We start from the raw sequence: 23,647 nt of genomic DNA, 5'->3' as shown, positions 1-23,647 counted from the left end.
CCATAAACAAATCTAGAGTTCTACCTTGAACCATTGTATTTTCCCTACAAAACCCCCTACTCATGCTCCAGTAAGTGTTGTGATGCTTGGATCCAAACTATGCATCAGTTCCACTGGGACTCCATCTTCTCTTGACTGATCATGCTGGGGGCTCTGCCTGTTTCCAGCACTCAGGACCCTGAGCTACCACCATCAACTGGGAACCCCGACCAGTTCAAGCTTCATGGAAGTGATGAGATTCTTCTCTTTTGCTCTCTCTGTTTTCTTTTCTACCTCATGTATTAACCTTTAATAATGTAACTGTTATTTTGGTGTAGGTTCTCCTTGTGTAGTTATCACTATTATTCAATAAATAACTTTTATGGTTAAGCTGGTTGCTTCTTTCTCTCTGAACTTTACTCTTTTGTGTTTTTAGCTTCCCCATTTACTCTGCAGCAATGCTTCATTACCTAAGCTAAAGATCCCTGTAGTGCCCAAAAATACTGTGGGGTTTGCTCATCAAGTGCGTTATTACCAGAACAGTTGTGACGTGAAAGTGGGGAGAGGAACATGCTGAACCTGTGATATATGAGGGTGGCAGCTTGAAAGAGCTGCTTGACCCAACCCACTGAGTCCAGGGACATATAATGAGTCAGCTTGAAAGTGCCGATTGACCCGGTCCACTCAGTGTGTGTGTGGGAGGGAGGGCGGTTGGTTCTGGAGCTGGAGGAACCCAGCCCCGGGGAACTTAGATCCTGCAGGATAGCTCCATTGGGAGTGGACTTGCAGAAGGGGGAGTAGAGCTCCATATGAAAACACAAGTGACACAAGCAGCACATTGATAGAATTACAAAACCCCACCCCAGAAGAGTAACCCTAATAAATGAGCATACTCCAAAGTAACGGGCAAAACTGGTAAATATGTTGAGAACCACTGACCTAAACAGTTGAAGATTCTTGAGTCTTTGACTATAAAGCGTATTTCTCAATACTTTAATCATTCTCATGACCTTTCTCTGAACCCTCTCAAATATATTAACATCCTTCCTGAATTCCCCCATAATTATTCCAACCCAAGAATTACAAAATTGTGCTCATGCATGAAGCCGGAAAGTGAAAGTGACTAAAAATAAAAGTGAAATTGACCAGTGCTTTTTGCTTACCTAAGCTGAGTGAACTGTACAAATTAACAAAAGCCAAACATAACGAAGGGGAATTAGGTTTAAAAAATTCTTTGTTTTAGTAATCGAACAGTGATCACCCATTAAGAAGTCAACATTTGCACAGTTACCAGACACCAGTATCTGAGAAGCCATAGTTATTTCTTATGCTTAGAAGAGGATAATGATTCTTAAGATTCTTTAGCACAGAACACATTATAAAATGGATATTGTCTCATGAATATTTCCCAGCATTCACTGTCACTCAGGCCACCTGTCTTCCCATTCACAATTGTGCAGGTTATCTCTGTCACAGTTCAGGGCAACTGCATCTGTATTCCTCCCTCATTGTCCACCAACAGCACTCACTGCAGGTTCCCTGTTCCTCAGCCATCACCTCTCTTGGACAGAGACCTGCATCTCTTTCCCTCCTGAGCAGGGTTTTCCCAGCTACACTGTTTCCTACCTACTCTGTGTTATCCATAGTAAACCAGTCTGCCCAAAAGGCCAGCATTGCACTTTGCTTTCTCTCCAGAGGCTTTTAACAGTGTAATGTCCTGCAGTTATAAATTACAATACAGCTCTTTTTAAGCAAGTACATTTATTCTTAATGTGAAAGTATTACAGAGCAACATATTAAAAACAATAAAAGACATATGCTACACACATGTTAAAAAGCTTACCAGAGTCACCCCCAACTCCAACATTGTGCTCTGGTAGGTGTCAGTCCTTCCAATCCTTCTGCAAGGATTGGGCTCCCTGCCTTGGGCAGAACGAAAGCCCTGAGTCAGATTAAACTCAGGCTATTTATCCAAAAGTCCTTTCTCTGTCTGTTGGTCTCTGGAGAATCCAGTTTTAGTTAATACATACAAGATTCTCCAGAAGATGATACCTCTGTGTGGGGTGATGGGAAAGCGGTTACAACCTGCCTGATTTACCTTAGTCACCACCTGCTGTTTTTAATTCCTGGAGGAGCTGTGGTAGCCTTCCCCCATGGCGTAGAACACAATCTTATATAAACCATTCATTTAAAACAATGGCCCTCATTGCAGTAACTGTCACATCTCCCCCCTAGAAAGGTTACATACAATCCCAACCCACAATAATATATACACTCAATACAATACAGTCTTTCAAGAATATTGCAGGAAATTTCCATACCTGTCACAACCTCTTCCCATGTCTGATTATATAATATCACTTTGGCAAATACTGAAAAATGCTTACATGATAAAGTTATATTAAGAAACCATTGAATATATTTTTAGCCTCTTTTAATGCTCTTTATAAGACAGAGATATGAGAAGCAGCCAGCACCACTTGACCAACAAGCTCTCCACAGACCACCAACAAATGCTCCCTAGGCCATAATTTGAAAACCTCTGGAATAAGTGCAGTATCTTAGGTACTGCTGGGCAATGTTAAATGATTGCAGTATAGTCAGTAATCCATTCCATAATTGAGTAATCAATTGAGTAATCAAGATTTAGGGAGATCCTGTGTGGTGCAACCGTAGCACCAGTTATGTTTGTCAGTCTGAGAGCTAGATAGTCAGGGAGCTATCAATCTGTGGGGTCACCTTTCTGAATAAAAAGTGCCATTATAATTCACTGTAATTGAGTCCTGTCATATTTCTACTGTGAGGGCCATCATGGTGGTGACGACTGACAATAGCATTATTTACAAGAAAATGTATTGTTTAAATATATTGTTTTTAATCTGATGCGCCCTTATGAGTTCATGTATGCTGACTGAGCTCAATTCTTTGCAAAGTGCCCTCATGCCTTTTGTTTCTGCTAAGAACAGGAATAAGTTATGTGGGTGGCTGCACAGAGAGGTTATTGCTTAGTCAGAATGGCTGCAAATGCATAGACACATAGATATAAGGTCACTGATGCTAGGTCAGACCTTGTTATGCTTCTGCAAACCATAGAAATGTAGACCCGGAAGTGACTTTGATATGTTATCTAGTCCATTCTTCTGCACTGAGGCAGCCCTAAGTATTATCTAGACCAGTGGTTATAAACCTGCAGCCTGCGGACCACTTGCAGACCAATCAGCACAGAGCTGCAGCCCTTGTGACATCTTCAGGGTCATATAGGTAGTATATATATTGTGTGGATGAGGCCCACATAACATATAGAGAGCTGTATATGCAGCCCACAAAGATAAATAGGTTGAGAACCACTGATCTAAATCTTCCTGGGCAGATATTCATCTAATCTCATCTTAAAACTGCTGATTACAGAGATTCCACAATCTTCCTAGGTAATTTGTTTGAGTGCTTAACTGCCCTTTCAGTTAGGCAGTTTTTCCTAATGTCTAACTTAAATCTCTTTTGCTACAATTTGTCTATTATTTCTTGTCCTGTGCTCAGTGGTTAAGGAGAATAATTTATCACCCTCCTCTTTATAACTACCTTTTTACATACTTGAAGACTGTTTTCATGTCCTCCCTTAGTCTTCTCTTCTCCAGACTAAACACATCTACTTTTTTTTCAGTCTTTCTTAGTAGGTCATGTATTCTAGACCTTTAATCATTTTTGTTGCTCTCATCTAGACTTTCTCCAGTTTGTCCACATCTTTCCCAAAGTGTGGTGCACAGAACTGGACACAATATTCCAGCTGAGGATTTACCTGTGCTGAGTAGAGTGGAAGAATTACTTCATGTCTTGCTTACAACACTCCTGCTAATACATCCCAGAACGATGTTTGTCTTTTTTTGCAACTGTATTACATTGTTGATTCCTGTTTAGTTGGTGGTCCACTGTCTCCTAGATCCTTTTCTGTACTACTCATTCCTAGGCAGTTGTTTCCTAGTTTGTATTTATGTAATTGACTATTAATGTGAAGACCTACAGAGTAGTTGCTAACTTTTCACAGGACGTTGGAAGTCAACTTCATTTTGTATTTTGTTTGATGGTCATGGTTTTCCTATCATGTGATATTTCATCTCTGTATATCATTGGTGAGACCATGTCTAGAATACAGTGTGTCCATTTCTGATGTCCACACTGTGGAAGGACATTGAAAAACTAGAAAGGATTAAGAAAAAAAAAAGCTATAAGAATGATTTGAAGTTTGGAAAGTTTGACTTACAGAGGAGGACTAAAGAAGTTCAGTTTATTTATTTTATCCAAGGTTTAGAGGTGATTTGATTATGGTATAAAAGTATGCACGCAGGGAGAAGATTTTTGATAGTGGAAGACTCTTTAAATTGGCAGACAAAATCATAAGACCAGTGCCAGGCAGTTGAAGGTTGAGAAATTCAGACTAGAAAAAATGGCTCTAATTTTTAGCAGTGAGGATCATTAACCATTGGGACAACTTACTTACCAATGTGATAATTTGTTATCCCTTCAAGCCATTGGATGTGTTTGTAAAAGAGAGATTGTAGTTCACCAAGAAGATATGTCTTGATAAAAGGATTAGTGGGTGGAATTCTCTAGTTTGCCTTATAGAGGAGGTTAGACTAGGGAATCATAATGGTGCCCTCTGGCCTTAAACATCAATGAATGTAGTGCCTTAGGGCCACATGGTATTTTCACCCACTAGTTCTTGCTTCTCCGCTGTAGGTTGCATCAGATGAGATACCACATGCTCTTGGGCAGCAGTTGCTGAAATTTTTCATACCACAGCACAAATATAAGGTTATGGTCCTTAATTTCTGCACTCCTGAGTGTCTCTTTAAGAAATTCCTTATAAGGCTTTTAATTTTGTGTTGGGTGTTGAAAGGAGGCCAGCAGCCTTGTTGAACTGCTATTAAATTCTTGGAGAATACAAAGGGTGTATGTGAAGGTGTAGCTATCTTGTAGCCCCCCGCAGTGTAAGAATCACCTGGCACCACAAGAATGTAATTCAATAAATAGCTTTTGCAAGTGCGCGGGACAAGGGCCATTTTTCTTGCGCCCCACAGCACTTTTTGCAACAGCTGACCAACCAGTAACGTTAAGAACGGGAAGCTGCCCTGTTCTGCGGTCCCCTCCTGAGTACTTCTGTGTGTGTGACCCAGCACAGTGTGCAAGCAACTCACGCGGCTATAGCGACGGCCCGGGATTCCTATCGATCCTGAATAGCGGCCCCTCGTGGTTTTTGCAGCCCCTTCCCGGACCGCACAGAACAAACGCTGCAGGGGTCAGGCGGGGGAGTATCCCGCACCTGTTGCGTTTCTTATACAAGGGCCAACTGTGGCAGGAGGCTCGCGCCCACCCCGCGAGCCCCATTGCGGATCGCAAGCCCCCGCAGCCGGGAGGGGCCCCGCGGGGCTGCCGCGCTGCCTCAGCCACACACGCGGCAGCCGGAGGCCGCATTCCTGCACCTCTGCAAAGCCTGGACGTCATACATGCACGCGGCCGCAGCCCCTGCCCGGCTCGCCGAAGGGGCGGGCGCGGCCCCTTTAAGCCAGCGGGGAGCACTCACCTTGCCTCCCCCTTTAGGTACCAGCCCGGAGCCGAGCTGACTCCTGATTGGGCGGCCGCCGGCCCGGTCACGTGGGGGCTGCTGGTCTCTCCACAGCCTCCAGGCCGCCATTTTGGCTGGAAAGTTTGGAATTTCCAGCGGAGCGAGCGGCGGTGGGAGGGAGCGCGCGCGCGCGGCTGTGAGGGAGTCTCGGGCGCCCGGGCCCCCTTCTCCCTTGGGGGCTCCGAGCGGGTATCGGCCGCCGCCTGAGCGCCGAGGGGGCTGCCCCGTCCCGGCTCCGCTCCGGACCCCCGGGGTCTGGGCTCGTCCTGCCTTCGACTGTGGGGAAAGGCTCCGACGGGACCGGGCAGAGCACGGGCCGCCCCCGCCGCAGCCCCAGCCCGCGCGGTCGGGATCTGGCTGCTGGTCCTTGTCCCGCGCAAAGTTTGGGAGGGCGGCGGCCGGGCGCACCCTGCCCGAGCCGAGCGGCCGGAGTCCGGCCGTGCCCGGGGTCGCTTCGGGCGCGTGGCTGCTGCTGGGGAGCACCATGCCTGTCAGGAAGCAAGGTGAGCCCCCGCTGCCCCCCGCGCGGCGGGAACTCCGCCGGCCGCGTGCAGCCGCCTCGACCCATAAACTTTCTGTCAGCGCAGCAGCGTGGCGCTTGGTGCAGCCGCGCGAGTCCCCGTGCTCGGGGCGCCCGAGTGACCCGAGCAGTTGTTTAAACTGGCGTTCTTTGACAGCTGCCCCTGCATGCGGATCTGCTGCTCTCATTTCCCTGCTAATGCAAATGTTTGATTAGCATGCCAGTGGGTTCACTTTTTAGTATTTTTCTTTCACGTAATACAGATTCCGACCTGTGTTTGTACTGGGGAAATCTGTGTCAGCCAAGCAGAAATATGCACATCCCCCTTTGTGCCTCTAAAGTTTGAAGCTGTGCAGATTGTTACTGAAATCCTTTGATCAGATGAGTCAGTTAAGGAGTAGGCAACGCTGTAGTTTTATCAGATGTGCATCTGGGCAACGTAATTCTTTAATTTAAAAAATTGCTTTAGAAAAACCTGCCTTTTTGAAAAAAACATATCTACTTATGCAATTTATAAACTGATAATAAAGAACTTCTGAGGAATTTGGCAGTTATTTAAGTTGGGTTAATGAGGGTGTGATGTAAAGAATTGCTGTATTGACTATAGTTGGTGCAGTTCGGATAGTTTTCCCCTTATGGTGGTGTTTAGTGTTTTTTGTTTTATTTTTGCTTGCAGATACCCAGCGAGCTCTGCGCCTCCTAGAGGAATACCGCTCCAAATTGAGCCAAAGTGAGGACAGACAGCTGAGAAACTCCATAGAGCATGTCATTAGTATCTTCCAGAGCAACCTTTTCCAGGCTTTGATAGGTAGATGTCAAAACTTTTTCTTACACTCATTCCAATTTTTGCTCACAGCCGTAGACATGCATACTGGTATGATGGACAGCTTATATCAGGTACTTTTAGTGTGACTCTTGATGTAACAGATTTAAGTGGAAAAGATTTAAATTACCAAGGTTTTGTAGAAATGTAGGGGCAATCAAAATACACAGAACTGTGTTTTCAACATTTTCTTTAAAAGCATGCATGTACTTGTTGTTTGTTTTTCCCTGCCCCTTTTCCTCTGACAAACCCTAGTCTTGCTTTGTCACATTAAAGGAAAGCTTGTGACAATGACCACATCTTCATTGCTGGCCTCCATTTCAGAAGTCCTCTACTAACACAAATTAAAATTTCTGAATTGGAACAGTTGATCTGGCCAAACTGGAGAAATGATCTGGAGTAAATAGGATGAAATTCAATAAGAACAAATACAGAGTACTCCATATAGGAAGTAACATTCTGTTTCACACATACAAAATGAGAAATAACTGCCTAGGAGGGAGTACTGCGAAAAGGGATCTGGGGGTCATAGTAGACCATAAACTAAATATAAGTAAACAGTGTAACACTGTTGCAAAAAACCCTAAAAGCGAACATCATTCTGGGATATATTAGCAGGAGTGTTGTAAGCAAGACACGAGAAGTAATTCTTCCGCTCTACTCTGTGCTGATTAGGCCTCAACTGGAGTATTGTATCCAGTTCTGAGCGCCACATTTTGGGAAGGATGTGGAAAAATTGGAGAAAGTCCCGAGAAGAGCAACAAAAATGATTAAAGGTTTGGAAAACATGACCTATGAGGGAAGACTACTTATTAGGGAAGATGGAAAAAATTGGGTTTGTTTAGTCTGGAAAAGAGAAGACTGAGGGTATGTCTACATCTAAAATTTTGCAGCGCTGGTTGTTACAGCTGTATTAGTACAGCTGTATAGGGCCAGCGCTGCAGAGTGGCCACATTTACAGCAACCAGCGCTGCAAGTGGTGTTAGATGTGGCCACACTGCAGCGCTGTTGGGCGGCTTCAAGGGGGGTTCGGGGAACGCGAGAGCAAACCGGGGAAGGAGACCAGCTTCGCCGCGGTTTGCTCTCGCGTTCCCCGAACCACCCTGCAAACCGCAGGGAAGGAGACCTGCTTGCACGGAGGTTCGGGGAACGCGAGAGCAAACCGGGGAAGGAGACCTGCTTGTTCGGGGAACGCGAGAGCAAACCGGGGAAGGAGACCAGCTTCGCCGCGGTTTGCTCTCGTGTTCACCGAACCACCCTGCAAACAGCAGGGAAGGAGACCTGCTTGCACGGAGGTTCGGGGAACGCGAGAGCAAACCGGGGAAGGAGACCAGCTTGATTACCAGAGGCTTCCTCAGGTATGCTGGGATACCTGCTTATTCCACGGAGGTCAAGAAAAGCGCTGGTAAGTGTCTACACTTGATTACCAGCGCTGGATCCTCTACACCCGAGACAAAACGGGAGTACGGCCAGCGCTGCAAACAGGGAGTTGCAGCGCTGGTGGTGCCCTGCAGATGTGTACACCTCCTAAGTTGCAGCGCTGTAACCCCCTCACCAGCGCTGCAACTTTGTGATGTAGACAAGCCCTGAGAGGGGGCATAAGTTTTCAAGTACATAAAAGATTGTTACAAGGAGGAGGGAGAAAAATTGTTGTTCTTAACTTCTGAGGATAGGATGAGAAGCAGTGGGCTTAAACTGCAGCAAGGGAGGTTTAGGTTGGACATTAAGAAAAACTTCCTAACTGTCAGGGTGGTTAAGCACTGGAATAAATTGGCCAGGAATGGGGAACCACAGCCACTGGGAGTTGCAGGCGGCCTTGCCTGTGAGCGGTCAATGTAAACAGTGTCTTGTGGCCCGCCGATGGATTACGCTGCTGAGCTGCAGGTTGCCCACTGCTGGTCTAGATAATACTGAGTCCTGCCATGAGTGCAGGGGACTGGACTAGATGACCTCTCGAGGTCCCTTCCAGTCCTATGATTCTATGATATCTGGAATTTTTTTTTTAATGAATGAGAAAAACAATGTAGTGTCTTTTGGATGATTGTGTAATTCTAGCATTCCTCCTTTCTCCACTACTGTAAAAGTAATTGAGTTAATAGGATCACCCTGCATCCTTTTGTATGAAGGCATTGTACCACATACAGCTGTTCAGGAACTGCCTGCTCCACAACAGGTAAGAGAGAAATAGTGTGTCATTCTTCACTTGTAAAAGCAGCAAAGAATCCTGTGGCACCTTACAGACTAACAGACGTTTTGGAGCATGAGCTTTCGTGGGTGAATACCCACTTCATCAGATGCATGTAGTGGAAATTTCCAGGGGCAGGTGTATATATGCAAACAAGCTAGAGATAATGAAGTTAGTTCAATCAGGGAGGATGAGGCCCTGTTCTAGCAGTTGAGGTGTGAAAACCAAGGGAGGAGAAACTGGTTTTGTAGTTGGCAAGCCATTCACAGTCTTTGTTTAATCCTGAGCTGATGGTGTCAAATTTGCAGATGAGCTGAAGCTCAGCAGTTTCTCTTTGAAGTTTGGTCCTGAAGTTTTTTTGCTGCAGGATGGCCACCTTAAGGTCTGCTATAGTGTGGCCAGGGAGGTTGAAGTGTTCTCCTACAGGTTTTTGTATATTGCCATTCCTAATATCTGATTTGTGTCTATTTATCCTTTTCCATACAGACTGTCTAGTTTGGCCAATGTACATAGCAAAGGGACATTGCTGGCATATGATGGCGTATATTACATTGGTGGATGTGCAGGTGAATGAATAGGTGATGGTGTGGCTGATCTGGTTAGGTCATATGATGGTGTCGCTGGTGTAGATATGTGAGCAGAGTTGGCATCGAGGTTTGTTGCATGGATTGGTTCCTGAGCTAGAGTTATTATAGTGCGGTGTGCAGTTACTGGTGAGAATATGTTTCAGGTTGGCAGGTTGTCTGTGGGCGAGGACTGGCCTGCCACCCAAGGTCTGTGAAAGTGTGGGATCATTGTGCAGGATGGGTTGTAGATTATTGATGATGCGTTGGAGGGGTTTTAGCTGGGGACTGTATGTGATGGCCAGTTGCGTCCTGTTGGTTTCTTTCTTGGGCTTGTCTTATAGTAGGAGGCTTCTGGGTACATGTCTGGCTCTGTTGATCTGTTTCCTTATTTCCTTGTGCGGGTATTATAGTTTTGAGAATTCTTGGTGGAGATTTTATAGGTGTTGGTCTCTGTCTGAGGGGTTAGAGCAGATGTGGTTGTACCTCAGTGCTTGGGTGTAGACAATGGATCGTGTGATGTGCCCGGGATGGAAGCTGGAGGCATGAAGGTAGGCATAGCGGTCGGTAGGTTTTCGGTATAGGATAGTGCTAATGTGACCACCACTTATTTGCACTGTGGTGTATAGAAAGTGGACCTCCCATGTAGATTGGTCCAGGCTGAGGTTGATGATGGGGTGGAAGCTATTGAAATCGTGGTGGAATTTTTCCAGAGTCTCCTTCCCATGGGTCCGGATGATGAAGATGTCATCAATGTAGCGTAGGTAGAGAAGGGGCGTGAGTGGACGAGAGCTGAGGAATCGTTATTCCAGGTTGGCCATAAAAATATTGACATGTTGTGGGGCCATGCGGGTGCCCATAGTGGTGCCACTGATCTGGCGATATATATTGCCATCAAATTTGAAATAGTTGTGTGTGAGGATAAAGGCACAGAGCTCAGCAGCCAGTTGTGCTGTGGCATCATCAGGGATACTGTTCCTGACAGCTTGTATTCCATCTGTGTGTGGAATGTTTGTGTAGAGAGCCTCTACATCCATGGTGGCTAGTATGGTGTTTTCTGGAAGGTCACTAATGCATTGTAGTTTCCTCAGGAAATCAGTGGCATCATGGAGATAGCTGGGAGTGCTGGTGGCATAGGGTCTGAGTAGAGAGTCCACATATCCAGACAGTCCTTCAGTGAGAGTGCTAATGCCCGAGATGATGGGATGTCCAGGATTTCCAGGTTTTTGGATCTTGGGTAGTAGATAGAATAATCCTGGTCAGGGCTCTAAGGGTATGTTGATTTGTTCCGGTGTTAGTGTAGGGAGTGTTCTAAGTAGATGGTGTAGTTTCTTAATATATTCCTCAGTGGGATCTGAGGGAAGTGGCCTGTAGAATTTGGTATTGGAGAGTTGTCTGGCGGCATCCTTTTGGTAGTCAGACCTGTTCATGATGACAACAGCACCTCCCTCATCAGCCTCTTTGATGATGATGTCAGGGTGGTTTCTGAGGCTGTGGATGGCATTGCGTTCTGCATGACTTGGGCTATGAGGCAAGCGATATTGTTTTTCCACAATTTCTGCCTGTGCACGTCGGCGGAAGCATTCAATGTATAGGTCCAGACTGTCATTTCGACCCTCAGGAGAAGTCCATGTGGAATTCTTCTTCTTGTGCTGTTGGTGGGAGGGTACCTGTGTATCAGTGCGCTGTTCAGTGTTGTCCTGAAAGTATTCTTTGAGTTGGAGAGGGTGGAAGTAGGCTTCCAGATCGCCGCAGAACTGTATCATGTTGCTGGGGTGGCAGGGCAGAAAGAGAGTCCTCGAGATAGGACAGACTTTTCTTCTGGGCTGAGTGTGTAGTTGGATAGATTGACGATATTGCTGGGTGGGTTGAGGGTACCACGGTTGTGTCCCCATGTGGCAGGTAGGAGTTTAGACAGCTTACAGTCCTTTTTCCTTAATAGAGAAGTGAAGTGAGTAATGTAGATCTCCTGTCTTATTTTAGTGAAGCCCGTTTGTATGGAAGTTGGGTTATAAATGAGAGTCTCCAGGTTGGGGAGCTCTTTTTTGATGTTTTCCTGTTCGCTGTATAGGATGCTGATCAGGTGGTTCCTCAGTTTCTTTGATAGAGTATGGCATAATCTCTCACTGTGGTCTGTGTAGTATGTAGCTCATGCTCCAAAACGTCTGTTAGTCTATAAGATGCCACAGGATTCTTTGCTGCTTTTACAGATCCAGACTAACACGGCTACCCCTCTGATTCTTCACTTGGAATGTCATTGTTTTTACGAGATGCAGTCTAGATCCAAAGATGAGGAAATTCGTGCCTTTAAGAATGTTCTATGAATTTGAATGCAGTCTCATTTTTAAATGATTTTTTTAATTTAGCAAACAAACTTTAGCCATTTTGTTTGTAAAGATAAAGATTGCTGTCTGTGGAGGTGGAATGAACCTTCAGTTTTTCCCTTCTGGAGAGTTTTTATTGTAAATTTTCTCATGCAGATTGATCCTGCAGTACCTTAATACCTCTAAGGCTATGTCTACATTACCACTTACGTTGGTATAACTTTTGCCACTCAGGCCATGTCTACATCTAAAATTTTGCAGCGCTGGTTGTTACAGCTGTATTAGTACAGCTGTATAGGGCCAGCGCTGCAGAGTGGCCACACTTACAGCAACCAGCGCTGCAAGTGGTGTTAGATGTGGCCACACTGCAGCGCTGTTGGGCGGCTTCAAGGGGGATTCGGGGAACGCGAGAGCAAACCGGGAAAGGAGACCAGCTTCGCCGGGGTTTGCTCTCGCGTTCCCCGAACCACCCTGCAAACCGCAGGGAAGGAGACCTGCTTGCTCGGGGGTTCGGGGAACGAGAGAGCAAACCGGGAAAGGAGACCAGCTTCGCCGCGGTTTGCTCTCGCGTTCCCCGAACCACCCTGCAAACCGCAGGGAAGAAGACCTGCTTGCTCGGGGGTTCGGGGAACGAGAGAGCAAACCGGGGAAGGAGACCAGGTTTGCTCTCGCGTTCCTGGAACCACCCAGCAAACCTCAGGGAAGGAGACCTGCTTGCTCGGGGTTCGGGGAACGCGAGAGCAAGCCGGGGAAGGAGACCAGCTTGATTACCAGACACTTCCTCAGGTATGCTGGGATACCTGCTTATTCCACGGAGGTCAAGAAAAGTGCTGGTAAGTGTCTATACTTGATTACCAGCGCTGGATCACCAGCGCTGGATCCTCTACACCCGAGACAAAACGGGAGTACGGCCAGCGCTGCAAACAGGGAGTTGCAGCGCTGGTGGTGCCCTGCAGATGTGTACACCTCCTAAGTTGCAGCGCTGTAACTCCCTCACCAGCGCTGCAACTTTCTGATGTAGACAAGCCCTCAGAGTGTGAATAAGCTATCCCCCTGAATTGTGAGATATCTTTAGCCATTGTGAAGATTCCAAATGGCGGACTACGCATGGAATCAGGTGAAAACTGTTATTTCCAGGAGTGAGTGTATTGCTGAAGAATTCCAAATTAAAACAGCAAGGTAGTTAAGCAAATATTTGTCTAGTTTAGAGAGTTCTGTGAAATGATTTTATTTAGACTTTGTTTAATTGCCATTTCCCAGAAACCAGTCTAGTTAGACCTACCTTTCCATAGTGGATTCTGATAACGTTCGATTAATACAAATATCGTGACCTTAATGTCAGTTTGAAAATGAATGGTGTAGTTTAAATTGACATTCATGATGGATTAGCTTTTCTCAATATAAGTAACTTCTCTTAGTTTCAGATTTGTTAGTTTCTAAAGTGCCACAAGCACTCCTCATTGTTTTTTCTCTTAGTTTGTGTTTTCTTAGTTGTATTTATAATAGCCTTTTGTAGCTACTCTGAGTACTTTATTGTCATGATTCAGTTTCTTAAGTGGTAGCGGGAGAAGGGATAGGATTTGTTAACCTTAGTTTGATTAAAAATTTGATGTTCATCTGAGCTTAATTAGATGGAAGGCTAGGGGGAAGAACTTGTGTATATTTACATAACTGGTCTAATGCTACCATGAAAGGGAGAGAGTGATTTTTGCTTATAATCTAGGAGAAAAGCTTTTTTTTTTTTTTTTTTTAATAATCCAAACCTGTTTATTTTGTTTAATGGCATTTCTGCTTTAGCAAGACTGCTTAATGGAAATGGTCTTATGGAAAGGCTACTCTTTTATAACTGTAGGAGACAGTTTTCTGTTTGCTGAATTGTTCATTTTCTTGCGAGTGGATTCCGGAAGTGCTCCTTTGCCTTACATCTGTGCTGAAGAAAAAGGAAAGTGGAACTTTACAGTGCTCTTTCTATACCAAGGCAGTAGAGAGCTGGCTCTGTTGCCTCTTTTTTTCCCCAACAGTTTTGTTCTCTCGACTCCAATCAAAATAACACAGCAATTTTAAGTCATTTTGTAGCTAAGAACATGTAGACTGAGTTAAATATATTTTCTTCGCCTTCAGAGAAAACATTTTTAGTTCAGCTGCTACATCTGCATCTGGAATCCATGTAGGTGGGCTCTTATGCCCAGGCAGAAGCCCACCACCTTCACTTGGACTTGACATTGGTTATCAGGCAGTGTTTTTCAAACCGTGGCTCACAACCTGCTACTGGGTTGTGGCATGTAAGGCGCTGGGTTGCCTTGCTCTGTTCAGCAGCGCCAGCTGGCGTTAACAGTCCCATCGGCGGTGCTGCCTAGCTAAGGCAGACCAGTGCCTAGCTTTACCGACACTGAGCTTTGCTCTGAAAGTGGCCAGCAGTGGGTCCAGCTTCTAGGTGGGGGGCCACGGGGATCTGCGTGCTGCCTAGGCCCTGAGCGCTGGCTCCGCACTCCCATTGGCCGGCAATTGGCCAATGGGAACTGGGGACGGGATGGGGGTGTATGCCTGTGGGTGAGAGTCGCGTGGAGCTGCTTCCGTTCCTCCACCTAGGAGCCAGACCTGCTGCTGGCTGCCTCCAGGGAGCAGCGCGGTCTGTGGTGCACCCGGGCTGCACTGCTGACCGGGAGCTGCGAGAGGTAAGTCCGTGCCCCAACCTCACGCCTCAGTCCCCTGCCCCAGCCCTGAGCCCACCCCTTCCCCCATCCAAGCGCCCTCATCCCTGGCCCCACCCCAGAGCCCTGACCCCCCTCCCACGCCCCAACCCTCTGCCCTAGCCCTGAGCCCTCCCTGCAGTCTGGAGCCCCTCTTGTACCCCAAACCCTCCTTTTTCCCAGCCCAGAGCCCTGCCCCTTTCCCCCCCCACTGCCCCAGCCTTGAGGGCCCCTCCTGCACCTCAAACCCCTCAGCCTCAGCCCAGAGCCCTGACTCCTCCCTGCACCCAAACGCCCAGTTCTGGGCCTCCCCCAAACCTGGAACCCCTTCCTGTACCCCAGACTCCTCATCCCTTGCCCCACCCCAGAGCCTCCACCCTCAGTCCAGAGCCCTGACCCATTCCCACACTCCAACTCCTTGCCTCAGCCCAGAGCCCCCTCCCACACCCTGAACTCCTCATCCCCAGCTCTGTTGGGTCACGGGCATCAACAGTTTTCTTCAACTGGTTCCCAGAAAAAAGTTTGAAAACCAGTGGCATAAGGTATGCCTTTGCAGGATCGGGACCTCATTGATTTTACACTGTGTTGTCAAGTGTACAAAGTAAACAAACTGAAAAAGAGTTTTTTTTCCCCCTTTAGATTGTTAAAGAAATCTTAGCTGAAGCAAGGAACAATAAGTTAGTGTCCCTTTGACTTGTAAATAAAATTACTAATAAAAAAATCAAATCCAGGTTTTATAATAAAAATAACGTTTTTGGATATTCTGCTCAGTTCATAAAGGAGTACCTCCAATGATCTGGGTTATGTGAGAAACATAATCTGAGAAACAAAACTATAGTAAAATGCTGGCTTCGCTTACATAAAGCTGACCACAGGCAGTGTTTATCTGAAGCTTGGTAAGAAACATGAAACTTCCGTAATGGGAATGTAAGTCTTTACAGAATGAAGATGCACAGGTACAACTGTTGTGTGAGAAGCTTGGCCCAAATATTCTCCCCAGCTGCTGGAATTTGTACAAGAGTTCTGGCCTTGTATGCTGTTTGAGAGCTTAACCTTCTGTATGAGCCTCTGTCTAGTGCAGGGGTTCTCAACCTTTTTCTTTCTGAGATCCCCACCACATGCTATAAAAACTACACTGCCTACCTATGCCACAACGAGAAGTTTTCTCCATATAAAAGTCAGGGTTGACATTAGGGGGTAGCAAGCAGGGCAGTTGCTTGGGGCCCCACTACATTGCTCAGGCTTCGGCTTCAGCTCTGGGTGGCAGGGCTCAGGACCCTGGGCTTCAGCCCCACACAGTGGAGCTTCAGCTTTCTACCCTGGGCCCCAGTGAGTCCTAATACTGCCCTCCTTGGCGACCTCCCCCAAAACATGCCCTGAACCCCTGGCATAGAACCACTGGTTTAGTGGATATTGTAAATTGTAAAAATCCTTCAATCTCTAGCTGCTGGACACCCTCACCAGAACCTTACGTAATGAGGGATGGTCTGATCTACGCTACTCTCTTCCTCCAAGCTCCTGTGCCATGTCTACACTAGGATAAAAAGATGTATTAACGAAACATGTTAGGAAAAAAGATGTTAATTTTAACATATTTCATTAACGCATCTTTTTACCTTATTTTAGACAAAGCTGTAGTTGCTACAACTGAAAGGAGGGAGAAGAAGCCTCATTCTTTTCCTATGAATGATTCCATTGCCTGTATTTGCTATTCATAGCTTTACCAAGAAACAGTATAATTAAACTACAGACAATTTGAAGTGAAATAAATTCAGACTAGAAGTAATTCATAAATTTTTCACAATGAGGATCATTAACTATTGGAGCAGAATTTACCAAAGGATGTGGTGAATTCTCCATCACTTGAGGTCTTTAACTCAAGACTTGATGTCTTTCTAAATAAAAGATTGCTGTAGTTCTATCAGAAATTACTGGGCTGGATGCAGGAATCAGTGGGTGAAATTCTGTTGCATCAGCAGGTGACTACATAATTATACATAGGGTTGTGAAATACCAGCAATTAGAATAACCAGTCCCGTTAATTTTGTTTAGCTGCTGTTTGCTAAAGCTGTGAACCACAAAGCACTGGATCTGGCTGTCTGCAGACAGAGGAAGAGATACTGCATTGTTTCATGTTGAAAGTGTCTTTGCATCTGTAAGAGCTGGAAACTTAAGCTTTTATTTAAAACATAAAATGTTCTATAGAAATTTGTGGTAGAGGGTCTCACATTCCAGTGTGAGCTTCTCATTCATGGAAGAGCGGATTTTTAAATTCTGCATTTTGTCTTAAAACTGTAAGATATGTTTCTTGATGATGTTAGGATTGGAAGATTGAGAAGCTCTCTGATATTTCTTTCTGTAACTCAGACGTTCAAGTACGTTAGGTCAAAAGATAAAACATTATTTAAAAATTCAGTAAATATTTTAAGGATTGAGTATGAGATACTCTTTGCTACAATTTCATTCAACAGTAAAAATTATCAAACTGTTCTTGAGGTTCTGTTTGCCAGCTGACCATAACTGTGGCTTCTTCATTTTTTAGCTTGTAGGCAATACAGTATTTGCATTGTCATAACTAATGCTACTACTGTATTTGTATTTGACATGCTGCTTCTTTTGTTCTAATAGCTTGTACTTGCAGCTTATGTGGAACTACTGGGGGATGTTTATATTAGAGACTTTTGCACAGAGGTAGGTACACTTGTGCAAACCTTTAGGCCTTGTCTAGGATAGGGAAAAATATTTTTTAAATTGGGTATCCTAACATGGTTTGAAATACTACTTAGCAGTTAGTGTGACCAAGGTGAAATCTTTAAAATCATAGTAGTTGGTTTTGGTGTATCAGGGATTTTTGCACTGGTGTAGCTCGTTACTAAGGACAAGTCCCGGGTTGCAAAGGGAAAACAGTTGCATTGGATAGAACTGGTGTTGATCCATTCTTTCTGTGCACTTTTAGTCAGTGGCCTTTTGTAATCAAGATAGTCAGATTACTGAAAACACCTTTATAAGTAATTCTTGGATTAGAATGATAAGCAGTGAGCCCTTGAGTTTTCTGTTAGGATGTGTGGGAGAGGAACAGTATTTGCAGGTGTTCAGCACCTCTCAGAATCAGCCTTGATCTGAGAAGTGTGTGTTTTAAAAAAACAACCCTATTTGCAATTTCTTTCTAGGTGCATTAACTTTTGTTTTCATTTTTGTTTACCTATTATTAAAAAGCATCAGTAAAGCTAAAGAAATTACCACTAGAATCTAAGGCTTTGTCTGTGCTTGAAACTGAACAACAAAACTTCTGTCGTTCAAGGGTGTGAACAACGCTCCTGCCAACAAAGCTAGCGCTGCTCGTTGAGGGTGGAAGGATTTTTTGGCGGGAGAGCTCTCTCCTGCCAACAAACTGTGGCTACACTGCGTGCCTTTTAGCATCATGGCTGTTGCGGCACAGCCGTGTTGCTAAATGTGCAATAGTGTAAACAAAGCCGTTGGCCAGTGTTGCACGGATTGAACTAAAGGTGTGACTTAAAAAAAAAAAAACAGTTTAGTTAAACTGATGCAAAATCCTGCCTTGATTCTCTGTTGACTTAAGGTATATTAAGAGTGTCCACAAGGGTTTTACTTCAGTTTAACTAAATTGCGTTTTAAGCCAATTTAGTGTGAAATCAGTACGAATATCTGAGTATAGATATAATCATAGAATATCAGGGTTGGAAGGGACCTCAGGAGATCATCTTACAAGTTTTTCCTAATAGCCAACCTACTCTTAATTTAGAAGCAACACGGATCTATTTCCTTGTTTTCCTCTGTAGGAATTAATATTTATCTGAAAAGTTCATCTTTAAAAAGTATCTTTAGTATACTGACTAGATGACTGGAAAAAATAACTCCAGGGCATGACTGGTATTCTGAGTCAGTTATAAGTCTCAAATCTAGAGCTGAAGTAACATTAAGGTTGGTGTAAACCCTGGGTAGATTGATTTTAAAATCAAGCTAATGTAAATGACCATTTTTAATCAGCAGGCAGGAAACCTTGGTTTGAATAATGTTAAACTTAATTTGCATTTGTACTTTTTAGTCAAGAAAGAGTCATTCTGTTGGTTGGTATAATCATTAAAACACGTTGATTTACAACCAGATATAGCCTGAACTCTAAAGTTAGCACGTCTTTTTGCTAACCAGGAGGATACACTACACTTATATGCATATATTTAAATAATTTTATAGTTGAACATCCATTTATTCAGATTTGTATTTTTTATCTTTGTAAATCATTCACTGGGTCATTCATTAACATTCATACATTGTTTGCAAAGAGTATGTGTTTATAATGCAGTAGGAAAGGGATAGTTATATACCATAAGTGTACATTAACAAAGCCATAATATTGCTATGCACTCATATAGAAATAATTATGTATATATAATACTAAAAGCATATCACAAGCATCTAAAACTTGGGAGACTATTAATGTTTCCACTGAAATTTCATGTCCAAAGAAACCTGTAATGACAATAGCACTTTTTCAGTGGTGAACCTTACACAGAAAATTGGACAGACATTAGGTCACCAAACTTACATTAAAAAAAACACAAGGAAATGCAGAATTTAGGGTTAAATTTGAATCTGAACTCACTCCATTTTACCTAGGTATTGCATGTGTTTCGGAAATAGGCTGCATCACCCTTGGCATAATACTCTATTCAGTAGCTACGCACATCAGTGCGGTACCTAAGAACATAACGTAAGAACAGCCATACTGGGTCAGAGCAATGGTCCATCTAATCCAGTATCCTGCTTTCTGACAATGGCTGGAACCAGATGCTTCAGAGGGAATGAACATAGCAGGACAATTATCGAATCCATTCACTCTCGTCTAGTTCCATCTTCTGGCATCAGAGGTTTAGGGACACGTAGAGCCTGGGGTTGCATATCTGATATAATAAATGATATGTCGAGAAGACCAACGTCTCTCTGAACTTCCCTGGTTTATTGTGTTCACGTAAGGATGGATAAAACTGATTTTTTTAAATCAGATTTTTATTCTAATTTAAATAAAAATCCTATTTAAACTATTTTTATTTTAAAAATAAACATATTTAATTGAACAGGAAGTTATGAAAACCCATGTTAAGGGCTAAACTTAGTATAATTTATTAAAATAATTTAAATAAATAAAAATATATGATGCATCAGTGAGCCCTCAAATTTTAACGAGTTAAAGGATGCTGCCTTTTTACTATATACACAACTAGGAGGGAATATTTTTGACTTCTGAGGTCAACTCAAGTGTTATAAATGTCTCAATATTATGAACTGCAGAGTATCAATATTCTTTTCAGTCTTTACAATGGTAGAAAGGCAGATATTTACATTTTTCCAAATGTAAATATTATCAGTTTCTGTTGCACAGAAATGCTTTTGCCTTAATTACTTTTGGTTTTAGTTTAACTAGCAGGTGCAGAGAGAATATTTTCTTTATTTGGTCTAGTACATTCAAAATTGAGAAGCCAGCTGGGAGCTGAAAAAGCAAGAAATCTTGTTTTCCTCTTCCAATCGAGGAATAAAACACAGATAGGAGAGAACAAGATCTACTATTTCTAAAATCTTGAAGGACATGGGGCCAGATTTTCAAAGATATTTATTTTGATGCTTAAAGATACATGCAAGTGCCTACTGCGATTTTTCAGAAGCACCTAAGCAGGTTAGGTGCCTAACTTCCATTGAAATCAATGGGAGTTGAAACTGATATGCGTTAAGTTCCTAACCTGCTTAGGTACTTTTGAAAATCCCAGTAGGCACTTATTGACATCTTTGGACACTTAAATACCTTTGAAAAAATGGCCCAATGTGTCCGGAAACAGTCAGTTCATTAGCTACAGTTAATACTTTGTTTAATAAATCAGTTTTAAAAGCATGATGTGTTTTTATATTGCTTTTTCTTGTTACCACCTTATTTAAGGTACTTTTATGTAACTAACAAAAACAAATTGAAAATGCTGTTTTTGTACATTAGCTGATTTCCAGTTTCCATCCAAATTCAGCTGACAAATCCAGATTAAAAATTTTCACTTCCCGCCCACAAAGCTACCTGCCCCTTTGTTGGAGGTGGTTTTATTTTGTTGGGGTTGGGGGATCTCTGCAGCTCAGAGCCCCCATGGGTGGTGGGGGCCCCAGAGCTCCCAGCTGCCCACCCCTTCCCATTTTATCATGGATATTTTTAGTAAAAGTCAGGGACAGGTCAAGGGCTTCCTTGAATTTTTCTTTATTGCCCATGACCTGTCCGTATCCTTATATATTGTCAGTTAAAAACATATATGCATTAAGAGTGCACAGCAGTAGTAGTCAATTTGACAAAATAAAATGTATAAAAAGAGATATGATATACTGTAACTAAAGAGGTTACATGAAGCAACAGCAATTCCATTTTGCAATGCTAACATTGACACTTTTTACTCAGGGGACCACAGCAAAAGATGGAGTGGTGGGGGGGAATGGGGATATATAGCTTTTTTGGGGAATTAGCTTTGAAAAGGATATTCCAGAGAGTTTAATTTCATGCACCTGCGTTCCGTTTTTATCCACTGGTCATGCTGACAACATGCCCTGAGTCACCTGCATTACATAGATATTTTAAACTGGATGTAGGAGGTGGGATAAGCACAAAGGATAGATTAGTGCAGGAGCAGTTGAGAGAGCTGATATTTCTTCAGAGCTTTTGACTGAATACATTTGCAGGTTTTGGGAATTCGTCTACTATTCTGACAGCCAATATAATTCTGCTTATATTTTGTCTACTAGTTCTTCATTATCCCGAGCTGCTGAGAGCTTGGCAAATGCCACACATGTCTTGAATTGCCTGCCCTGCTCTGAAATAACACACTGACCCTTTGGTCTTTTTGAAGCAGTGATCAGTCTCAAGAAAAGTCATGGGTGCACATTACCTGCTCGCTGCTTTTTTCAGTGCAATGAAAAGACACACACAGAAAGCAAGACATTAAACTTGGAATAATATTCCTTTTTTAAATGTATCATGGATATAAGGAATGCAAGAACATTTTTGAAAGAATTAATTCACTGACACAGGAAAAGTACTTGGCCCCCTTATGTGAACAATTTTGAAAATATGCAGGAGTTGTAGGAATTTCCCCCACTAAGAATATATTTTTAAAACCATTTACATTTTGGTACAGTAATTGATGTAAATGTTAGGAGGATGGCTTACCAACATTAATTAATCACCATGTGTGTAATAGAAGCACAAGATGGGGTACTAGAATTGGTGTCTCGTGTGTACCACCAAATCACACTAGGAAACAGGATGACTGGTTCCTTCTGGGTCCTTAAGCACCTACCTATAATATGTAGGAAAAAAACCCTGCATTATAATGGAGGACTTCAGTCTGAATGACACATGCTGGTAATCTCATGCTATCAGTACTGAAACATCCTTGAAATGTCTATATCAGAGATCAGAAACCTTTGACATGCAGCCCCTCAGGGAACTCTGCTGACAGGCTGGGTCAGTTTGTTTACCTGTGGCATCTGCAGGTTCGGTCGATCGCAGCTCCCACTGGATGTGGTTCGCCGTTCAGGCCAATGGGGGCTGTGGGAAGTGCCACGGACTGAGGGATGTGCTGGCTGCTGCTTCCCGCAGCCCCAAACTGCGGCCAGTGGGAGCTGTGATCAGCTGAACCTGCGGATGCTGCAGGTAAACCAACCGTCCCAACCCACCAGTGGATTTCCCTGATGGATCGCTTGCCAAAGATTGCCAATCTCTGATCTATATTATAGATGACTGTTTTCTAATTCAGAAAGTGTTGCATCCACCATGGAGGAGATTTCTTCTTGACAGATAAAAGAGGAATTGATTACAGAAATAAAATTGACGATCATGTACCTGCAAGTGATCATGACTTTTTTTTAATCAATGCATTAGAAGCAAGAGGAGGACCGAGGACAGGGTAGGCCCACTGCTCAGTGAGGAGGGAGAAACAGTAACAGGAAACTTGGAAATGGCAGACATGCTAAATGACTTCTTTGTTTCGGTCTTCACTGAGAAGTCTGAAGGAATGCCGAACATAGGGAATGCTTACAGGAAGGGGGTAGGTTTAGAAGATAAAATAAAAAAAGAGCAAGTTAAAAATCACTTAGAAAAGTTAGATGCTTGCAAGTCACCAGGGCCTGATGAAATGCATCCTATAATACTCAAGGAGTTAATAGAGGAGGTATCTGAGCCTCTAGCTATTATCTTTGGAAAGTCATGGGAGACAGGAGATTCCAGAAGACTGGAAAAGGGCAAATATAGTGCCCATTTATAAAAAGGGAAATAAAAACAACCCACGAAACTACAGACCAGTTAGTTTAACTTCTGTGCCAGGGAAGATAATGGAGCAAGTAATTAAGGAAATCATCTGCAAACACTTGGAAGGTGGTAAGGTGATAGGGAATAGCCAGCATGGATTTGTAAAGAACAGATCGTGTCAAACCAATCTGATAGCTTTCTTTGATAGGATAACGAGCCTTATGGATAAGGGAGAAGCGGTGGATGTGATATACCTAGACTTCAGTAAGGCCTTTGATATGGTCTCGCATGATATCCTTATCGATAAACTAGGCAAATATAATTTAGATGGGGCTATTATAAGGTGGGTGCATAACTGGCTGGATAACCATACTCAGAGAGTAGTTATTAATGGCTCCCAATCCTGCTGGAAAGGTATAACAAGTGGGGTTCCACAGGGGTCTGTTTTGGGACCGGCTCTGTTCAATATCTTCATCAACGACTTGGATGTTGGCATAGAAAGTACGCTTATTAAGTTTGCAGATGATACCAAACTGGGAGAGATTGCAGCTGCTTTGGAGGACAGGGTCAAAATGATCTGGACAAATTGGAGAGATGGTCTGAGGTAAACGGGATGAAGTTTAATCAAGACAAATGCAAAGTGCTCCTCT

General features: G+C 43.6%; 1 protein-coding gene across 24 annotated transcripts in view; it reads left to right on the top strand.

The window, feature by feature from the left end:
• The first annotated feature begins 5,643 nt into the window (after positions 1-5,643).
• The window catches only part of DLG1 (discs large MAGUK scaffold protein 1), a 395,120-nt gene continuing 377,116 nt past the window's right edge, over positions 5,644-23,647 (top strand). For 8 of the 24 annotated variants that reach the window (XM_030574820.1, XM_030574821.1, XM_030574837.1 and 5 more), the window contains exons 1-2: positions 5,646-6,102; positions 6,796-6,927. In XM_030574820.1, coding sequence (XP_030430680.1) covers positions 6,084-6,102; positions 6,796-6,927 — 151 coding nt within the window. In that variant the 5' untranslated portion in view covers positions 5,646-6,083. Of the gene's footprint in view, positions 6,103-6,795; positions 6,928-23,647 lie in introns of all 24 variants that reach the window. The other 16 variants (XM_030574813.1, XM_030574809.1, XM_030574803.1 and 13 more) reach the window with 4 other exon arrangements.

This window comes from Gopherus evgoodei, chromosome 9, assembly GCF_007399415.2.
Source record: "Gopherus evgoodei ecotype Sinaloan lineage chromosome 9, rGopEvg1_v1.p, whole genome shotgun sequence".
Lineage (NCBI taxonomy): Eukaryota > Metazoa > Chordata > Testudines > Testudinidae > Gopherus > Gopherus evgoodei.
Note: the sequence above shows the minus strand (reverse complement) of the source record. Positions and strands in the feature narration are given on the sequence as shown.